Below are 20,585 nucleotides of genomic sequence, written 5' to 3'. Positions count from 1 at the left end.
ACCCAAAGAGGAAATCAAAAGGTGAAATTGCAAGTGGGATCTACACAGTAGGGAATATGACAGAATACCAGTAGGCAGTGAAGAGACTCAAGTTCTGTCTTCACATTCATGTGTCAAGCATGAAGAGAGAGCAACGTTTGGAAACATCCTCTACAGGAGTCACAAGTGATAGCATGAGATCATCTTATACGTATACTCGCTCCTGTGGACTATAATGTGAAAGACAGTAGTGTGAGAACTTAGAGCATAAGGATCATGATGTCAGCAACAACAGAAGAGATTCAGCATGCCCCATTCAAAGCCAATTGTCAATGAGGAATAATAATTTACGTGCACTGGAAATTGCATTGCTTGCTTTATGGAAGAGATTCAACACTAGTCGTCACAAAGTGATTTGCAAAATGTGAAAGAGGTCTTATGTAAAATGTAAAAGAACTTCTTTTACCATATTACTATTCACTAAGAAGTTGCCACGAATTATTAAATGTTCATGTTGTGCTAGATTAGCAACTTGAAGCCATTAAGCAGTGATAATACAACCAGTAAAACCATTTGACTAATTTATACTTTCTTATACCAAAGAGCCAGCTATGTAAGAGGCAACCCACACTACTACCATTAGAAGTGTAAAAGCTTTTTATACTTACTTAACACTGTAGCACTGAAAGTGACTATCTGGATACTGAGACTGATACGGTTCTTGTCCCAACACTGTTCCAAACCACCATGCATCATCAATAATGGATCGGAACCTATCGGCTAGAGCAAATAAAAGTCTGTGTAGACATTCTACCAAGAAAAGTTAATTATGCTGCTTCTACATACAATTAGAAGAACTTCTGATCAGTTTATTTCAGTTTGAAGTTCTAAATGCACTGATATGCAATAAGAGATGAGACAACTTATTGTGCCAAAAAAAATTGAAGTGCTAAAATCTAAGTAAGTTTGCAACTTAGCTACAACATAAGTGAATGCTACAGTCCAGTGTTTTGAAGAAAAACACGTTTTGAAGATACGCGTTTTGAAGACTGTATCTTAGATCTATGTTAATCCCTCCAAAATGATTAGTTACACCAGTTAGTAAGCTCAAATTTCTAATGGGCAAAGGGACCGTACCTATCAGAGAGCTCTCTGAAGTAGCATCTAGCATATTCAGCAACTAGCCAAGGACAAATTTTTGATTTCAAAATCATTTAGTCTATTCAAAAACCTAGAAAACATACTTACATGCTTGCCAGTTCCTTTGCCGTGCCTCATCATAAAACTGACGTAATATAAGGAAGTCAATAACATCTGGCATATCGTGGTACCTAGATCAAAAAAAATTTTAAAAATCCCTCTCGTGTGTGCCTTAGGGCTTTAGTAAGAAGCTTAAAAAAACCCGTATTTTTTTAATACTTTTCAGAAAAATAAAGATGCACATACCTGATGGAAAAGGATTTGTCTGTATGTTTTCCAGTGGCATGATCTATAAAAGCAAGCTTGAGGCAACACAACGTGGGAGGACCGATTTCATATCTAATTCCAACAATTTTTACTAATTCCTGGTCCTACAGGTAAGAACAAACAGTTTCAGCAATTATCACCTTCTGGACTATGCACAGAACTATTAATACAACATTAGTTAGCCAAGCACATGAATTCTACCACATGCAAAAAAAGCCAAAAATATTAAAACTGTATTTGAAATCTCAATGGAAGACAGTCTGTCACACTTGGCAGTTTTAACACCGGTATTTATATTCGGGCTTCCCACAGGTAACTCCAAAGACACTTTGGTAACTGAAGACATCTTCCCATATTGTTTCTATAAGGAAACAGCATGACCTCACAAATCAACATTTTGCAAACAATGTAATACAATTCTTCATTCACAGACTACTAGTGTTGAACCCACAGTATCTTCAGTGCAGACCTACCCTAAGGACTACTTTTCTCCATGGCTCCTTGTGTGGGTTCAGTTCATAAATGTTATTTCTTCTAACCGCTTCAATGTAAGCTTCATGTCCTTGTCTGAAATATATTACCTAAAAAGAAAAAAGAAACCAAAAAAAATTCACAACAACAAAGCACACAAAGAGTAAATGTTTAAATGTTTTCCTCTATTTGGAAACCATAATCATCTAGGGTAACACAAGCGTTTAAAGATCTTAATCCATATACTTACCTCGTCGCCCATCTGAGGAACAAAAGGGGATCTTCGAAGAGCTGTGTCTGTTATCCAAACAGGAGGATGGCAATCATAAGACAATTCCAAGTTTACTGGCTGTGTTGCAGCATTAGCCTTCACATTTAATAGACAGCAAAATTAGTAATAACAGACATATGGCTGACCTGACATCGAAACAACTAAATTCATTTTAATTCAGCAGACAAAAACTTAACTTATACAACACTAAACTACATTTCCAAAAATATATTAGCAAAATTCCTCCAAGGCTTTGCTCAAGTTCTAACTGTATTTGTATACTAATATTAAGCATTCCTTTCCTATATGAAGATTTGAGTAAGCAAGGTCTTATTATTAAATACAGACCTGTATTACGCAGGTCTTAAGAGAAACACAGTTTTATAATTTAGACAGCAGTCTCAGTGCCCAATTAAAAATCTATCAAGCTGTAAGAAACTATTTGATGATGAAAAATTATGAGAGATATTGCACAGTAAATGTCCATATAAAAACAGTTCCAAAAATACCATTTTAAGAATACTTAGAAGGAAGTGAAAGGATGGAGAGAAAAACATACCAAAATAACCCCAAGCACTTAAAAAAAAAAAATAAAATAAAAATAATGTTTGTCCCTTTATGGTGGAAAACAGCAAAAAATAACGAATTTAACTTCAAAAAGGATAATTATTTAAATTAAACTTAAAAATTTCAGTAACCTAAAGACAACTAATCATTGTAGCTTATGAAGAATTAAAAATTCAACCCAAATATAAATGGCCACCACAAAGACAGTGACTACCTCCCTTAAGTTTTTAAAAAAACATTACTTAAAACCAGACAGTTTAACAGGGTATTAGTCTAGTATTCTGAACAGTTATTTAATAATCACATTTCCCCTTTGAGACCAGCAACCTTGAGAACCCATTTTATTTGAAAAGTGAAAATTACTTCCATTTGGAATGTAGATTCCTCCATACAAATCAGCAGATACCTTGCATTTGGAATAGTCCTAAATTAATGAAGGGTACACTGTATGCAGTGATACCAATATTCTTGTCCAATGGCAGGAATAATTACTTTTAACAGTTTCCTGTGAAGACGTCTAAAAACTTAGAAGAGAGAAATTTACTAAAGGGCAAGTAGAAGAAATTAACTGTACCTCCTCCTGCTTTTTTGGTTTGGGTTTTTTCCTCCTTTTTCTTCTTCTTCTCTTTGGAGGAGATGATTTCCCTGCTAATACTTCATCTTCAGAAGTACTGCAATATCTGATAGCTTTCCGTCGAGAAGTCCGTACAGGAGGTTGTAAATTAATGCCTGCATCAGCGATCCAGTCAGAGTATCTACTTGAAGAATCACTGTCCATAGTGGATGGGGTCAAGGAAAATATAAAACCAAGTCGTCAATTTTTCAGAATGCTGAATTCTCTTAGACAAATATCTGTAGATCTAGATTGCTGTTGAAAGCACTATTAAAAGAACTGAAATTACTTCAACCTGTTGTAACACTTCACTTAACATTTAACATAAGGGTTTTTTTAAAAAGTGCTTTGAATTACTGTGTTCCCAAAAAACTAAGTCTGGTGAATTCTAAAATCAGTAATTTTACTTAAGAAAATTGTGCAATGAAATTCTCGACCAGTTAAGAGCCCTCCCTGAAGAACACACTAGCTAAACACTACTTAAATTCTTTAAAGACAGTTACACAAATCACACATTTGCTTTTTTTTTTTTAAACTATCTCTCTCAGGAATTTTCAGTTGTACTGCTATAGAATTCACAACTAAAAAGCCATAGCAAAGTGATTAGAGTTATCTGTAACTTCAGTTCTAAATAAAATTATAACCTTATGAAAATTATTTTTTCCCGACCATTTTTGTATGACCAAGCAACTGACTGTTGCTGCATTATTAACAAAAAAAAAAGCAAAAAAAATCCCAAACCAAACAAAACCCCCCACCCTTCAGTAACTCAACAGAACAAAACACACTACAAAAAACACTCCAGAAAATCTTGTTTCTCCTTGCCATCTAGCAAAAAGAAAAATATTTGAAACCACATTAAAAGACAGAAATCTTTGCTAAAATGGAATACTAAATAATGCAATATGTCAGTACAGTACAAAATGTTATTACATATGAAGCACAACAGAACTTCCATACAACTTAACTTGCCAAAATTCAAGTAAAACTCATTACAGTAGAAGCTGGGATGTGTTTGGTCGCTTTTACCTAGAACTATTACTGTTGCTTTTCTTGTCACTTCTCCACTCTTCCTCTTCATCAGATGAGCCAGAGCCCTCACTTTCTTCTGCTTCCTGAATTTCAAAATAGGCTGTCAATCCCAAACCTTCTTAAAGCACATAGTTTAATGGTTTGAAACATAAAACCCATTCTCCATTCCTGTCTGCGTATTACCAAGTTAGGAAGAAATTTGGTAAAAACAGTTGTTAAAATGGAAATGAAAGTAGTTCCCTTCTGTAGCCAATTTCAACTTACTCTGTTAACCTCAGGAGAGCACTATTAATCATTAACTTCTGTATATTCACTCACTTTTTATTAGCCAGATGTGGATCCACCTGCTGTAGCAACTCTTCACAAAGCAACAATTCTATCCCCCGGCCATATGACAGTTCTACATTTTTCTAGTCTTAAGTTCAAATCATTTATCAAAGTGGCAATTGATTTTGCTTCCTTCAAATTCCAGACTTACTATGCTGTAGTTAGGTCATGTCAAGTAGACAATAAAATCTAGCTCACTAGAATGCAAAAGAAGAATTTAAAGACCGCACAAGGAACAGGTCAAGGAAAACTATCACATCTCCCATTCACACACAACTTACATACTGTTAGCGGCTCAGCACTTTTGTTGGTTTTTTTCCCCCCTCATTAGTTATGCAAGTTAGAATGAGGTGATTTTTCTGATTTTAGTATCAACCGATTGACCAAGTACTAATTAGATTTATTCATGCACATATTTAAATGCAAAACTAAATAGTCAAGATACATCAAAATATATTACAACTGAAGTCATTTGCTGATTGCTGTTAACCAATTTATTCACATTAACTTTGTGTTTTACATGTGTTTTGTCTAACTGAAATGACTAAGTATCATGTATTACTCATGTCCCAAGTTATATGCTGTCAAGCAAAAAAGAAAACAAGATTTAAACTTGCAACTTCAAGTTTGATACTGTTTGAATTAGTCTAACTGATTGTCGTTTTCAGAATAACAAACTTAATAGTCTTCCCCCAAAGACCTGTTCATACCTGTGTACAGGATGGACAATACTCACTAAGTCAGTTTTCTTTTACCCTACCATTTGTAGGATTAAAAGAAAAAAAACCCACCATTTATATCACAGCTTGGCTTCTCACAGTATTATTAGTTTTGGTATTATTAGATCTAACATCGCTGCCTCAAAAATATTTAAGTATATGCAGTGTTTACAGGACAATGCACATAACTACCTGCACTTCGTGTGCTTTGAATTTGTCTGGTGTCATCTGTCAACTCTCCTCCCACCCTATTCCCAAAATAAGGAACACTCGATTAAATCTATGCGATTATTTGTTTTGAAACACATAGGAATTCTTTATTAAGAGGCTAGGAGAAGAGTCAATTTCCAAAGAACATTATTCTTCATCTTACAAAATAATCTTACCTCCTGAACACCCCCTCATTTTGTTCACCACTCTTCCTTAACACAGGAAGTGACTAGTCCAATACATCTGACCTTCTCTTTCCACTTCTTCCCCCTTTCCCAGTGTGAGACTATTTCCTTGTGTGAAAGGCAAAATAAATGTAGTCCAAGCAATCCTACTGCTGTCTACAGCATCTGATAACACAACAGTCAAAAGCTCCTGCAAAGTCCCATTGCACCCCAAGCCAGGACTTGGCAGAGATAAAAGAGACTCCGTGGAAGAACCACATTAACAGGCTTCACATTTTCCAGTTTTAGGTCTGTGCACAAATCTGGGAAGGTTTTGCAGAGAAACAGCAAAACACACCTGAAATCCAAACTTTACTTTAAACCAACCTCAGCACTGTACATCAGGTTTTTGTCTTGGACTGTGGATTTAGTTTAGAAGATTCTCAGAAAAAATAGTTCAGCCATTTATAAAATTACAGGAAAGATTGCCATTATTAAAGCAACAGATAACTAGGTTCGAGAAGTGCTAACAATAATGATGCTTACAGAAATACCTTCCTTGGTATAAGAGAAGGGTTTTTTTGCCAGCTTGTTTGTTTTAAGAGAAAAAAGGCACATTTACATAAACTTCACTTATTGAGGAATTCAAGTTCAATACAGAACTCTGAAATTACCTGCTCTATGAAGCCAAAGGAGTTATCTCTTTCTTCATCAGAAGACTCCAGTTGTTCAATGTTATTCCGTGTTCGGTAACTAGCGTATTTCCGTCTATGCAGTCTACGCTTAGATTGTATTAATGATGACTCAGAGTCACTCTAAATTTACATAGGAAGTGAAAAAGAAAGTTACATAAAAGCATATATGCAGCAAACTTTTATGGGGTGAAAGGGTGGCTAAAAGCACTGCTCAATATAAAAGCTGAAACAGCTTTATCACATCACATCACAGCCTGATCCACAAAACTCCATTCCACAAGAAGTAATTTTCCTGTAAGCCAGCAGTTTTTAAATTTGCTGTTCCCAATTTAAAATCTAGTAGTTCTAAGAAATTTATCCTCATAAACTACTGTAAGCTACAGATTCATTCACATTATCTGATAAATACATTTACAGAAGCAAGAATTAACTGCCTACAACATGCAGTTCTGAGAGGACCTGAAATCCTCAACTCCCCCCAGTTAAGGGGATCATGCAGTAGAATTCTCGTGTCAAATTGTTTTGTAATGCAAGACACAGCAGAGCAGGCCACTACCTTATAAAAACAGTATAATAACCAATTTTTCCTTCTTATCGATCCATTCCAAAACGTAGACAATGAAAAAAATCATTCAAAATGTGGTAAGTCTGAAAAAGTTGCCCCATGGACAAAACATTGGTCTTCTAAAGTAAAATGACAAGGGAATTGCAATTTAGCCTACAATTCTTCAAATACAAGACCCTGAATATTCTCACTTGCACCTTAGTGCCTTAGCATGGACCTGCAACAACTGTCCTTAAAACTTTTAACTGCAGTAAAACCAGAATGGCCTGAAATCAAGCCTGCCTTTTAAAATTACTAGCAAATACCTTTGATGGAAGGAGGCAAGACTAAAAGAAAAAAAAAGAATTCTAGGTATTCATAAAAATGCATCAAACCTTGTCCTGCAATAAGTGCAAGCTGAATCAGCAGAAACTTCTGAAGACCATGTCTTCTGAAATGTCTCCTTCCATTTTTTAAACCACAATTTGTCCCTAGGCACAAAATGCCCATTTTCCTAGAAGCTGCTGCATACCTTTTCCAATGACTCAAATGACTTTTTCTTCTCTGTTGCATAAAGATCTCTCTCCTCTTCCCCTTTTGCAATTCGATATTCTTCTTGCTTCCTACAAGAAAGTAATGAAAATCTAATTCTACACCTGTTTTGACAATGCTGAAAAGTTAAATAATCCATTCTATTTAAAGATCTATTTAAAACCCCCTAACACCTCATTTCATTACATTACTAATTTCCGATATTATTTCTCAGTTCCAGAATATTCTCAATTCCTCTCATTCCCAGAGTAAAGAAGATGAATATTAAGAAAGTCTTCCTTGTAAATATCAGAACATAAACCTTTTCAACCTCATTTTTAACCCACATTTCTCCCTTGGCAATCAATCTACCTGCCAACACTGGGGAAGTTTTTTAAAAACTTCAGAGATGTGGCCATACATATGGCTGTACCATTAAAAAGAAATATTTAGCTACCTATATTAATTCTCCTTTTCACAGATGCATACTGATAGTACTTTTGAAAGCAACTGTTTTAGCATTTCAAGTGCTCAGTGCTGCTTCTGGTCATAAAACAGCACCCCCACAGTGTCTCACAAAAGCACAGTCTCTCCCAGCTCTTTCAAGAGAATGAATTTAATCTATATCACTTTATTTTTGAAAAGGCAAGAATCCAAGTAAGCTAACTCCCCTTAAGATGACTTAAAATACTGAAATATGGGCGAATCATTCCCTAATAAACTAGAGAAACTTCCATTTATTTTTATTGAATGGACTTTACAATACAAAGCTTTTAAGGACAGCTGACCGTAACACGGAACTACTTCAATCTGTACCACAGATCTCTTTTAGCTTAGGTCTAAGAGCACTAGATTTAGAAAAAACAACATGATGTGTTCTCTCTAGTCATATGTGCAGCCCCATAAGCTGCCTAAAGACCTGAGTAAACTTGGTGGTATTTCTGGTACAACGACTCTTCGTCTCCAAGCTTGAAGGTCTCGCTCAGTAGCCATCTGACTTCGTGGAGCGTTCTGATGCATCTGACGCACACCTTCAACTTGCCCACTACGTCGCAGACCAATATTGGGAGGAGACTGGATGTCGAAACTTGGCCTTCTAAAAGCTAAAATATACAAACAAAACCATTTTTTCCAGACTACACAGAATTGGAAGCTTGTTTCTTCTTACTACAACATAAAAAAAATTAACACTTTTCATATTTTAACCTCCGTAATTCTAAGTACATGACTAGTTACCACCTTCAGGAAATTATCTGTCTCATAAGAAACACAGTGAGATTACACATATACTTTTCAAAATGTAATATTTCTACTATTTTAATACAGTGAAAGGAAATGCTTTTCCAAACTATTTCAGGCAGCTCTGAGGTTAGTGAGGTTCTAAAAAGCACTTTTCCTAGAGCTAAGATTACTTAATTAAAACTACAAGGACACAGATCAGAAGAGTGCCTGGTTTAAATCTGTAAAGAAGAGGGAGGGAAACCCAGTTTGAATAGTGGTAAAATACTTTGCAAATTTTAGAGGAGAATAAACGTAGCTCCTATAAATGTTACTTGAGTACTCTACGAATATTATTAAATATGTAGCACTCCAAAAGTAATACAATTAATGCTCTTTAAAAGGAAAGTAAAAAGCTCTGTTTTGTAATTTAATCACAGTAGTAGCAGTGTTTTAATGAATGAGAAGACCTTAACCAGGTATAACTATGTTAAGGGAATCTTAGTACCCAAAACATTAGAAGATAAAAACTGTTTGAAATATTTCACAGAGCATAACCAAATGGAGATAGTACAATTACCTAAGAATCTATCAGCAAGCACTAACCTCTTCTAGGTGTTCCTTCCCCATTTTGTGGGCCATTTGAAGCAGATTCTTGATCAGCTCCGGTTCTTTGATCTTGTTGTAGTTGTAATTGTCTAATCATGTCATCAAGAATGCTGGGCTCCAAGCCTTGTTCATCATGATCAACTGTTTGTTGGCCTATAACTTGTTCAACCACTTCTCCATCACCTTGCAAGTGTAATACAGATAAAATGAATGGGTTTTGTTAAATAACTGACTATAGCAAAATGACTTAATCTCATTGTTTACATCACAGTGAGATGTGTTGTACAGCTAAACACAATGAAAACCATTCTTGAGATGATTGCAATTGCTTATTCAAAACAAGCCATTTGCAGAGTCTACAACTCAAACACAGCATGCACATGTCAGTGCCTGCAGAAAATAATTAAGACATCCATTTGAACAACAAATAGTATTTTTTTTTGCTTGGTTAAAATCATATTTGATGTGGGACCTTTCAGCATCTATAGTGAACATAAACACACAAGTACTTAGCACGTGAGAAAATGAAGGCATTTTTAAATCACTTATGTCACATCTACTCTGTTCCCATGCAGAATTACTATAGGTCTGGATGCAGGTCTTTAGTGATAGTATTCTTACTTGTTGCTACATATCCCAGCTGAGGAATCAAATGTTCATCTGCACAATTCTCTCTTCCAGGCACCAATCTTTGATATTTTGTCGGATGAGGGTTTCCATCCACATCTACTAAGAAGGGAGGGGGCATGAGATGAGGTGCTTGTTGAGTCTGCTCATCTAGGACGTAATTGTTAGAGTCTCTAATAAGTGGCCGATAGTCAGTGTGGAAAAACATCTGATCAGGAATCTAGAAAGAAATGAAGGTTTTATATTATAATTTTTTTAAAAAAAGAGTTTTCTAAAGAACTGAAAAGAACAAGTCACACTAACATACCTAAAATGTCCTTAAAGGTTAATAGAAAGTGCAAGTTCCCAATAGAAAGAGTTATGCATAGCTACAATTAACCTGTATGGGTGTTGCAGTACTCATTTTTAGTGCTTTTGCAGGCAACAAAATGCTTTTACAATAAACTGAGGTAGCTTAAAGCAGAAGCACTTCAAGCACTGCTTTACACTTGAAGTTAAAAATATTTAAATCTCGTTCTGTTTCATTTTTTCCCCACAAAATTAAGAAAGTTTCCTTGGTTTTCATGCAAGGAAATAATTGTCTAAATTTCAACATAAGTTCTCAAAGTAAAGTTTGTTCTTAATCATGCAGTGACCACCAGAAATTTTTTCTGCAACTGAAACAGTCTGTTAAATCCATGCAGCTGAAGGAAAATGGTTACATAGGTATTAGATCACAGTCTGAATCTTTGCTCCTAGCAATAATGAGCAAGATGAAGAGAATTAAGTTTCAATTTCAGCTAAGATATAGAGCAAAAAAACCACCCACTATTTAAAATGACAAACACAGAATTACCATTACAAATTAAAAAAAAAAACTGAGGGGAAAGTGAAGAAAAGCATAGGCAGAACTACAATTTTGAGAGCTATTTTGAAAAAACAGAAACACATGTATTTATCAAAACAAAAAACGAAACAGGCTGATAAAGTCAAAAAATATTCATCCCATGCACATTTTTAAACATTTCAAAATCCAGTGTTGAACGATATTTATTTTTGCTTATTTTAATCAAACTCATAAAGTGATTTAGGGGTTCAATAAGGACAAGCCTAAAGAACTGCAAGTTCTAATAACTGAAATAAACCAGCAAACTATGCTTAAGATGCTACCTGATTATTGCACTACAAACTGCTTTTTGGTTAAACTGTCACACATTCCACTCTTCAAACATTAAACTATTTTCAGAAATTAGAAATAAAAGTAATTTTGAGGTTGAACAACTAACATGCAAATTAGCTGACCGGAATATGAAAATGTATTCCAGAGAAGTTCTTGGGAGCGACTCCCAAGGAAATGTTAAGACACTGGTTTTTCCTGCTGTGCCGGGACCATATGCAAAAGCAAACTCAGGCATCAAGGAACTTGTTATATTTAGATCCTGTACCTACACAAAACTATTTTTTACATATGATGTTTCAGAGGAATTAGTGTAACTAATCTACTTCACTTAGAAGCTTGACTAAACAGTTTAACAGAAGTCTGAACTTACCTTTTCATAAGGCCTGCTACAGCCAAAACCAAATATCAGTAAATGTCCATGAGAATCTGTACATGCAAAATGCTGTCCATCTGGTGAAAATTTGCAGTCAAAAACAGCACCATGTCCTTGGCCTTCAATCTAGATTGAAGGAAAGAAACTCAACTATCTGACCATTTTTTTTTTTAGCAAACAATAATGCAGCACCAAAAAATAATTACTCCGTCAAAAGCAGTCATGCACCTCTTAAATACCTCCATTAAAGCACAGATAACCTCGTTAACTCAGTTTATTTCTTTTCCCCTGGACATGTGAATTTCAGTCCTGATTCAGACAGTTTTAAAAGATGTGCTCAATGGTATGGAAACTTACTGTTACAAAAAAAAACCCCAAAAACTAACCAACCAACCAACAACAAAAAACCACCAAAACCATACAGAAATGCTTTTAGAGGTTCTTTACCTGTTGTATACTGCTTAAAAGTAAACTGCAGATTTTGTTAAATCACTTCCAAGAAAAGCACAGAGACCCTTAAAGCTAAAGCCCTCACTTTGCTATTGACTGTAACCAGGCAAAAAAAAAAATAAATTAAAAAATTAATCTGAACAGGGGACCACAACTTAAGCCTCAGACAAAATAACCTAGTTTAAAGTGTAAATCATAAGCTGTCAAACGGAACGAATGTAATGGGAGCTCTCAAGAAGAACTGCACCAATCCACTAATTGTTATGGTAATAATATTATCGCTTCCAACACAGTTGAGAATACATATATTTGTCTGTAAGACTCTTGAAATGATGGTCTAAACCAGGACCTTTCAGTCTCTTAAATGGCACCTCACCTCAATTAAGGAAAATGGTTACTAAGAATGAGGTGGAAGATCTTCCATACCAAAGAGTGGAAAAGCCCTGGTGTCAACTATTTACAACAGCCCACAGACCTAGAAGTCCTGATCAACAGGTGAAGTCTGAAGAGCTCAGACACTGCCTAGGATGAAAGTAAAGTCCTGCTCTGCTCCCCCATACCTCACACTCAACTGCAAATTCTCACCATTCATCCACCACATCTCAGAAGCTTATCAAGACCTCCCTGACCAAATTCAACTTAGAAGCCTAAGGAAAGTAGCAGTGGGGAGTACTTCTGCAGATCCATGAACTGGCGCAGCTTAGTAAAGGGTCCACTGAGAGGCACCTGATTCAAGACAGAGAGTAGAAGTGGGCACCCAGAAGCAAACAAGGGAGGCAATCCCAGCCCTCCTTTTCTGCCATATTAAACTGTTACAACTGACTCCTGGTCACTTTCCACCTACAAATACAATAACCAAGAAATTTAATGGTAAAAGCTCTAAAGAAGAAATGAATTCATAACATTTGCTGGTTTGGGGTTTTTTGGTTGTTTTAGTTTTGGGGTTTTTTTTTCTTCTTTTTGGGGGGGGGGGGTCATCTTCTTTTTCTTTGGTTTTTGGTTTTTTTGGGGTTTTTTTGTTTTGTTGGGGTTTTTTTGGGGGGGGCAGCGGTCCTCCAAAATGTGCAGGGGTTGTATGTGTTGGCAACAATCCCTTCAACTAGTATATGAACACACTGCAGGGCACTGAGAGAATATGGGGTTTAAAAAAGGTCTTACCATGTTAAAGTAATGCTTTGTTTTCATGCCTTTGGTAATGTCCCATATAAAGATGTTGCCATCGTGACCTGCAGACAGCATTATCCTGGAATCAAAAGGATGGGTCTCCAAGACAAATACTTCATCCGTGTGCCCCTAGAATTCAAAATTCCACATCACATTCAAACAAGAGGACATAAATCCCCATCAATAGGGTATTTCCAGTAGTGCCTTAAGTACTATACTATCCTCTCCTCCCTCATACTCAATTTTTGGAAAATTAAACCCCTGTAAGCTGCCTCCGAAAACATATGGACTTTTACAAATTCCACAGTGTATCTATCTGGACTGCTAGCTGTGGCTCATCAGTAGGGTAAAACTCCAGGCAGCCAGAAACACTTAATCATTCTAAATTTAGTAATTTTCTAGATTCAAGCAAGAACTCTAGAAATACGGAGCTTTTGCCAAAGAACAGTGAACTATTCAATGGGTAAGTGTGTTACTGCACGAAAACTTCTATATACGCCACAGGAGAGGCAAGTTCAACACAGCAGCTAGAGAAAGGATTGTTCAAATGCAGGAGGAAGCAGCTAGTTTTCGTTTAAAAATAAAACATCCAAGAAACACTATGCTTGCTTTATCATTCCTTTTAAGACAAATCAGATCTAAATATGAACTCGGGATGCACATGTCATTGTCATTCTAGGAAGACCATATACATCAAAAAGCAAAGAAAATTACATACCACCAAGTCATGAAGCAATTGCCCTGTACTGGAATTCCAAACTTTGAGTAGATGATTATTCACAGCCGTAACAACATAGTTATCATTTTGGTTCCAAGCTATCATGGTTACTTTAGGCTTCATAAATTTGTCTTCTTCTGAACATGGGTCGCTATTTTAAAACAAGTTGAACTGGCATGAGATATTTTTAATCAGCCCATCTCAAACTCAAAACACAGAAAAATAACCTCTTTTCCCATGTTAATAATCAGACAAAGGAAAGGAACAGAAGAATTAAAATTTGTTTTGAAATTTTCGTCCATAAATTTCACTCTTTTTGGAGCTATCAACTATAAAGCAGATCTGGATTTCTAGGATACTTATTTCATAGGACATGATAACCTCTTTGCCATTACAGGTGCAAGGCAAAAAGGCTTTCCTTTTTCATGGAGTCTTATCTCTTCCACAATTAGAGTCCTAACATAGTTCCTTTAAAAACTTGGACCGTTTACAGTCAAGACCTTTCCAACTGTTTCAGAAGCTAACCTTCACGTTAACTAAGCATTTTTTTCCGATTCCCAACATTAAAATATTTGTAGTGAGTTTTTGGGAGCAGAGGGAGCTACAGGAGTAGCTTCTGTGAGAAGCTGCTAGAAGCATCCCCTGTGTCTAAAGGAGCCAATACAAGCCAGCTCCAAGACAGACACAGCACTGGCCAAGGCCAAGGCCATCAGCGACCGCGGTAGCACTTCTGTAGTAACATATTTAAGAAGGGGAAAAACCCCAAATCTGCACAACACCTGAAGCAGAAGACAGGAGTGAGAATATGGGAGCACTGCAACTCTGCAGACACCAAGGTCAGTGAGGTAGGAGGGGCAGGCGGTGCTCCAGGCACCAGGGCACAGATTCCCCTGCAGCCCCTGGTGAAGCCCATGGTAAGGCAGGCTGTCTCCCTGCAGCCCATGAAGGTCCACAGTGGAGCAGATATCCACCTGCAGCCCATGGAGAATCCCACCCTGGAGCAGGCGGATGCCCGAAGGAGGCTGTGACCCATGAGAAGCCTGTACTGAAGCAGGTTCGCTGGCAGGACCTGTGACCCCATGGGGGACCCACACTAGAGCAGTCCATTCCTGAACTGCACCCCATGGAAGGGACCCACACTGGAGCAGTTTGTGAAGAACTGCAGCCTGTGGGAAGGACCCATGTTGGAAGAGTTCATGAAGAACCGTCTCCAGTGGGAGGGACCCCACGTTGGAGCAGGGGAGGAGTGTGAGAAGGAAGGAGCAGCAGAGACAATGTGAGATGAACCGACCACGACCTCCCATTCTCCATCCCCCTGCGCAGCTCAGGAGGAGGATGTACAGAATTCAGGAGTAAAGTTAAGCCTGGAAAAAAGGTGTTTTAAGATTTAGTTTTTGTTTCTCATTATACTAGTCTGATTTCATTGGTAATAAATTAACCTAATTTCTCCACGTCAAATCATGACACTAACTCCCGAGTGATCTCCTGTCCTTATCTCCAGCCACGAACCTTTTGTTATATTTTGTTTCCTCTGTCCAGTTGAAGAGAGGAGTGATAGAGCCGCTTTGGTGGGCATCTGGTGTTCAGCCAGGGTCAACCCACCACAATATTAAAGGTAATATTTTGTATTAACCTCAATGTATTTCCTCATTTCTGTCCCCAAAATACACGTGTAGGATACTGTAACACACCCTTTCAGCATCTTAAGTCAACTGAAGGAACAAGCTTTCTTTGAAGCATACCTTCACAGAGTATTACCTATATTCCACATCAACTAGTATCCTCTCTTACAAAGACTCTCATTATACACAACCACAATTGTACATATTAATCCAGAAAGATATCACAGTCAAATCTCAAATATTTCTGTCTCCTCCTTTCTTAGTAAAACCACTTTTCCCCACACCCTCCCCCCTCCCCCACCATGGGAACATCACAGGAATCACACCCTCTAATCAACTAGAAAACCCAAGGTTTGTTTTTTGTTTCCCCCACGCTCCCCTACTCCTATTTAATCACCTACAAATTCACTTCTGCTTAGTGTCTACAAAAGTAAGCTGAACATTCTGCACAATTGTGAAACATCCAGCCTTCAGGTTTATCCAGCACCATGTAATATCCTGATCTTATCTGCAATGACACTACTCAAACTGTGTGACATCAGCATATTTCATTAATACACTTTTAAAAGTACAAAAGAATCAATGAAAATAGTCAGCTAGATCAGCCCTTGATGAAACCCACCTATTACCAGTCATGACCTCTGGAAAGAGGTCATCTACAACCTTATTTTTACCAATCTAAAAAGGTTTCTCCTGTGACATGTCAGGTGTCTGAAATCCAGACAGAGATCTATTGTACTTTCTGTTAACTTTTTCCCTTAATAAAGGAAACGTAATTAATTTGGCATAGTGTACCTTTGAAAGCTATAAAAATATTTATGTGTTTATTCAAGCACAAACTAAAATTTAGCAAGTTATTACATCACATTATTTCACCCAAAAAAACCCACACCACTTGATCGTAACGCTGCTAAGGCTTGCTCTAGTTTGACTGCAAATAAGTGTGCTTGAGTTTTTCAAACTTTCTGACTTTACACAACAGACAAAAAAAAAAAAAAAAAAGATAACACTTCACTTACCCTGGTAATCGATCGGACATATCCAACAAAATACTCCTCCATTCTGCTTGCTCAAAACACCAGATACGAGCTGTTCCATCTCTACTGCCACTTATGAACCTTGAAGAAATTTTAAAAGATAGTTAATTCATCTTCAAAAGAACTTGCTTTACATCACCACAATTTAAAACATTACAATGAAAGACTGATAGAAGCAAAAGCTTCTATTTGCGTGCAAGGGAATTCTTTACAGTTATCTGTCCATTAACCTTCTTTCCAGAAGCCGAGGAAAGAGTTTTTCTGAACTGAAAAAACTGAATAAAGTTGTCAAAATCCACAGGACAGAAAAGCAATTTCCAAAGTTGAACTCAATTCACAACTTCACCCTCAACTCCTTCTCAGCTGCAGTTTTTCATTACCATATTTTAAGTAATGCATTCTTGTAGAGTATCAGATAATGAAGTGGAGGCAAGAACAGATCAGCACAGCAAAACCTGAGCTGTTCCCACCCACAACTGCACATAAAAGAGGAGACCACCAGTGGCTTACTTCAGGATACCAAGGTGTAAACCACAGCAGTTCAGGCTTCCATTTCATGAGCTGCTGAACAATGAATGCAGCAGAATGGAAATTTCTAAAGAGAGGAACTGAAACACTATAAGATATCCCAAAGATAATCTCCCTAGTCCATGAATCACAACCCTGAGAAAGACAGTTGACATACCTCTCATAAAAGAAGTCTGGGCGCTAGGTATATCACAACTGTGCTCTAATTTGCTATGATTCATTTTAATAACTCATTCATTAGTTCATAATTATTCATTTAATAATAATAAATCTTAAACATCTTCCACAGAAAGTTTCACCAAGCAAAACAGCAGAAGTTTTGCCTTTTTTTTTTTTGTACTGCCTTGAAAAGTAATCCATGCAGGCAACTTGATGGACCAGTGCAACACGATGACCCCAAACCCAAGTATAACTGCAGAAAAACACTGAAAGGAAGACAACTACAACTTCCAAACTGAATACAGATTATCAGCGTTCTTAGCCACAATTACCTGGCTTCCAAGAAAAAAAACCCAACCAACAAACAATAAAAATACATCTGCAACTCGAAGTTGCAGCTTTAAGTCTACCCTGAAGGCTAAAATCCACATCTTCATTAGTGATAGGCCAATCAGAGATCAGTTTTGACTCCATTCTGTACTGGAAGTATGGATGAAGTTTTACAAATGGAATTTACACATGCTCCCCCCAGCCCCAAATCAGCTGTAAAATTCTGTTAAATCCATTTCCTTAAATAACATTAGGCTAGAAAAAAAAATTAGAAGGATTAAAACTTATTTTAGACCACTTCCATTGCATTTTCCCATTTCCTACTCTGATCCAATTACCTTCCTGAAACCGAAAGGAAAGGAGTGGAAAAGCAGGTTTATAAAGCCACAAATACACTGGGTATGTTAAAATACTCCAGGTAAATCAATATGCAGCCACTCCAAATACATTACCTAACAAAGATTAACAGAAAGCCAAAACAGACAGCTGAAACCTAACTATGTTCTCCTGGATTAGTCCACATTTCCCCTTTGAGTTCTTAGTAAGCAGAACCTTCTTACTGGAAATCTCCAGGTGAGAACAATAATACATTCATAATTCCAAACTGACATATTGTTTGTTCACATTTGAGCATCTTTCAACATACCTATCACCACTGTTCGAAAACTGAATGCTGTCAACTTTGTCCTGTAAGAAAAAGTACCATTTGTTAGAAATTATGTTTTTAAATAGGAAATATGGTTTTGACAAATCCAAGCTTATTAAAATATGATGTAATCAGTAAAATATCATGTAATTTCTAATGCTTTTAACTGTAAGGTAGACCAAGTCCCAACGAATACTTAAAAAAAAAATCACTAACCACTAATGCATTTATAATGCAAGTTTTTTAAAAATATCCCACTTAAACATGACGGATTGACAGATGAAATAGCTGTCCATTAATAACTTGGCAGCCAATTAACTCATAGTTGAATATATATTTCCAACATCCTAAGCTAACTACTATCAAGAGGAATCTGTTGTTCCCACTCCTACTTACACATTCCTTAAAGAAATATAATTAATTATTCATTTTTATCATAATAAAACCTACAGGGTAAGTAGACAGCACACTCAGATCAGTTTGTCTTCAAGAGCTGAAAGTCTCCTCTACATACAAAATAAACATTGATCAAGCCTTATCATTGTAACATAAAAGCCTAAAGTCAGATTCAGTATTGGAGAAAACATATTAGGGCAAATGAAATTAAGGTGATGAGTATTTTAAGAGCTGCCCTTGAAAGAGCTGTAAGGTTCAACTAAATCTGAATTCTCTACAGTAAAACCACAGATTCTTTGTGCATTAAGTGCTGAAAAAACCTGCACATGAACATAAGCCAACTTTCCCTTAGACTGCTAGGAAGACAGAGTCCATTTGACTAAGGTACACAAATAAAAAAATGAGAGTATTTTATCTAAGAAGTTATTTTCCTAACAGGTAACAGTTACACTAAGAATGCAAGTAAAGACAGACAGCACACATAACACAAAGCACATGGGAAAACAACACCAAACCAGCAAGCTGACTTATTACTTAGGAAGTATAAAGCAGCTTGCACAGCTACTGGAGACCTGAATAAAGTAAAGACGAACAGAAGTAAAATTCTGGAGACTCAATTCCATTTAAATATTAAAACCAAAAGGTGTCAAATGGTAAATAACATAAGTAATGAAATCTACATTCTCAGCCTATCTACTTCCTATGTACAGCACAGAATATGTAGGCGGCTAGGCACACTTGCATCAGGGGGAAGCAACTGAACAAACCATACACTTTAAAATTTGAGAAATCTATGACAACCAGTTGGAAAAACAGAATTCTAAACACCATCTTGATACATTCCAACCTTTAAAATGGTCAAATCACATTGAGCTGACTGGCTGAAATTCTGCCTAAGTTCTAAAAATATTCAATAAAAGAACATTGCCACAAGCCCACTAACAACATTCACATGTGATTTCAATACTGCTTGAAGTGACTAATTATTAGATTTAACAATCTTACTTACAGCATGACTTTCCAATTCAGCTATCTTCTCAGGTGTTTCAGAGCCAAAAAAATACATCCTGATGACATGGTCAGTACTGCCAGTTGCTAAAAACATACCACCTGTAGAAATCAGGCAATAATTAAGCTACTGGGGAAGAAACTAAAACAGATCACTAACATTTCTCAGATGCCTAGTCTAAAAAAATAATCTGAAGAGTGTCTTTTTAATGCTTTTCCACTGACATTCAGATGTGGAAGGAAATCTCCCTCTTGCTTCAGAATTCTCTGTGCCATAGTAAAAATAAATAGTCATACTCAGTGTGACAAAGATTTTAAAATACCTAACTAGGGGAGTGCTCAAACATCTACAACTACCAATTGCGCACAGAAGCCTTTGATTACAGCTAGTCATCAGCAGAATTATCTAGATGACTCTTTCACTGTAGCATGTGTCTCATTTATGGCAGTGAATTACTTCAAAACTGGGTAGAAGTGCAAGTAAACCAGCTTAAGTACACAGGCATTTATCTGTGGTGGCAGCAATACTAAGATCTGCCCCTTGGCACCTCTAGTGCTATCAAAAAAAACCCCAAAAAACCTCCAAACAAACAAAACCTAAAAAAATCCCAAACCCAAACACAACCCAGGGCTATATCCTGGCAACCTTACTACACTTTGATTTGTATTGTATTTCTGAAATTCCCAAGTTCCTTCTAATGTCCATGCTGTCTGGTACCAGTAAACCTTTCCACAAGTCACCAACATGATTAGAATGAGAGAAGACTACAAGCCAGGAGTGAAGCATATTTATAGATACATTCGTGGGATGTTAAGAAAGAAGGGATTCTTTATGACCATCCCTGAATACAATTAGCACAGAATCAGGGGCTTGACAATTGGCAGCAACCACTTGCAGTGCTGTTGACTGTGGTATCTGTAAGAGCCAGTCTAAAGAGAACAATATTGTCT

General features: G+C 36.7%; 1 protein-coding gene across 4 annotated transcripts in view; it reads right to left on the bottom strand.

Annotated features, from left to right (window-relative positions):
• The window catches only part of BRWD1 (bromodomain and WD repeat domain containing 1), a 64,413-nt gene that overhangs the window by 31,945 nt on the left and 11,883 nt on the right, over nt 1–20,585 (bottom strand). For 2 of the 4 annotated variants that reach the window (XM_055802546.1, XM_055802548.1), the window contains exons 11-28: nt 19,636–19,736; nt 18,231–18,271; nt 16,550–16,648; nt 13,909–14,059; nt 13,185–13,319; nt 11,574–11,702; nt 10,039–10,264; nt 9,415–9,600; nt 8,510–8,693; nt 7,592–7,682; nt 6,495–6,635; nt 4,398–4,483; nt 3,330–3,525; nt 2,168–2,284; nt 1,920–2,027; nt 1,426–1,550; nt 1,228–1,310; nt 648–759 (exon numbers count right to left, since the gene is read on the bottom strand). In XM_055802546.1, the coding sequence (XP_055658521.1) occupies nt 648–759; nt 1,228–1,310; nt 1,426–1,550; nt 1,920–2,027; nt 2,168–2,284; nt 3,330–3,525; nt 4,398–4,483; nt 6,495–6,635; nt 7,592–7,682; nt 8,510–8,693; nt 9,415–9,600; nt 10,039–10,264; nt 11,574–11,702; nt 13,185–13,319; nt 13,909–14,059; nt 16,550–16,648; nt 18,231–18,271; nt 19,636–19,736 (2,311 nt within the window). Of the gene's footprint in view, nt 1–68; nt 210–647; nt 760–1,227; nt 1,311–1,425; nt 1,551–1,919; nt 2,028–2,167; nt 2,285–3,329; nt 3,526–4,397; nt 4,484–5,638; nt 5,695–6,494; nt 6,636–7,591; nt 7,683–8,509; nt 8,694–9,414; nt 9,601–10,038; nt 10,265–11,573; nt 11,703–13,184; nt 13,320–13,908; nt 14,060–16,549; nt 16,649–18,230; nt 18,272–19,635; nt 19,737–20,585 lie in introns of those variants that run through there. The other 2 variants (XR_008746913.1, XM_055802549.1) reach the window with 2 other exon arrangements.

The sequence above is a fragment of the Falco peregrinus genome, chromosome 4, assembly GCF_023634155.1.
Source record: "Falco peregrinus isolate bFalPer1 chromosome 4, bFalPer1.pri, whole genome shotgun sequence".
NCBI classification, from domain to species: domain Eukaryota; kingdom Metazoa; phylum Chordata; class Aves; order Falconiformes; family Falconidae; genus Falco; species Falco peregrinus.
This window is presented reverse-complemented; position numbering and strand designations above follow the sequence as displayed.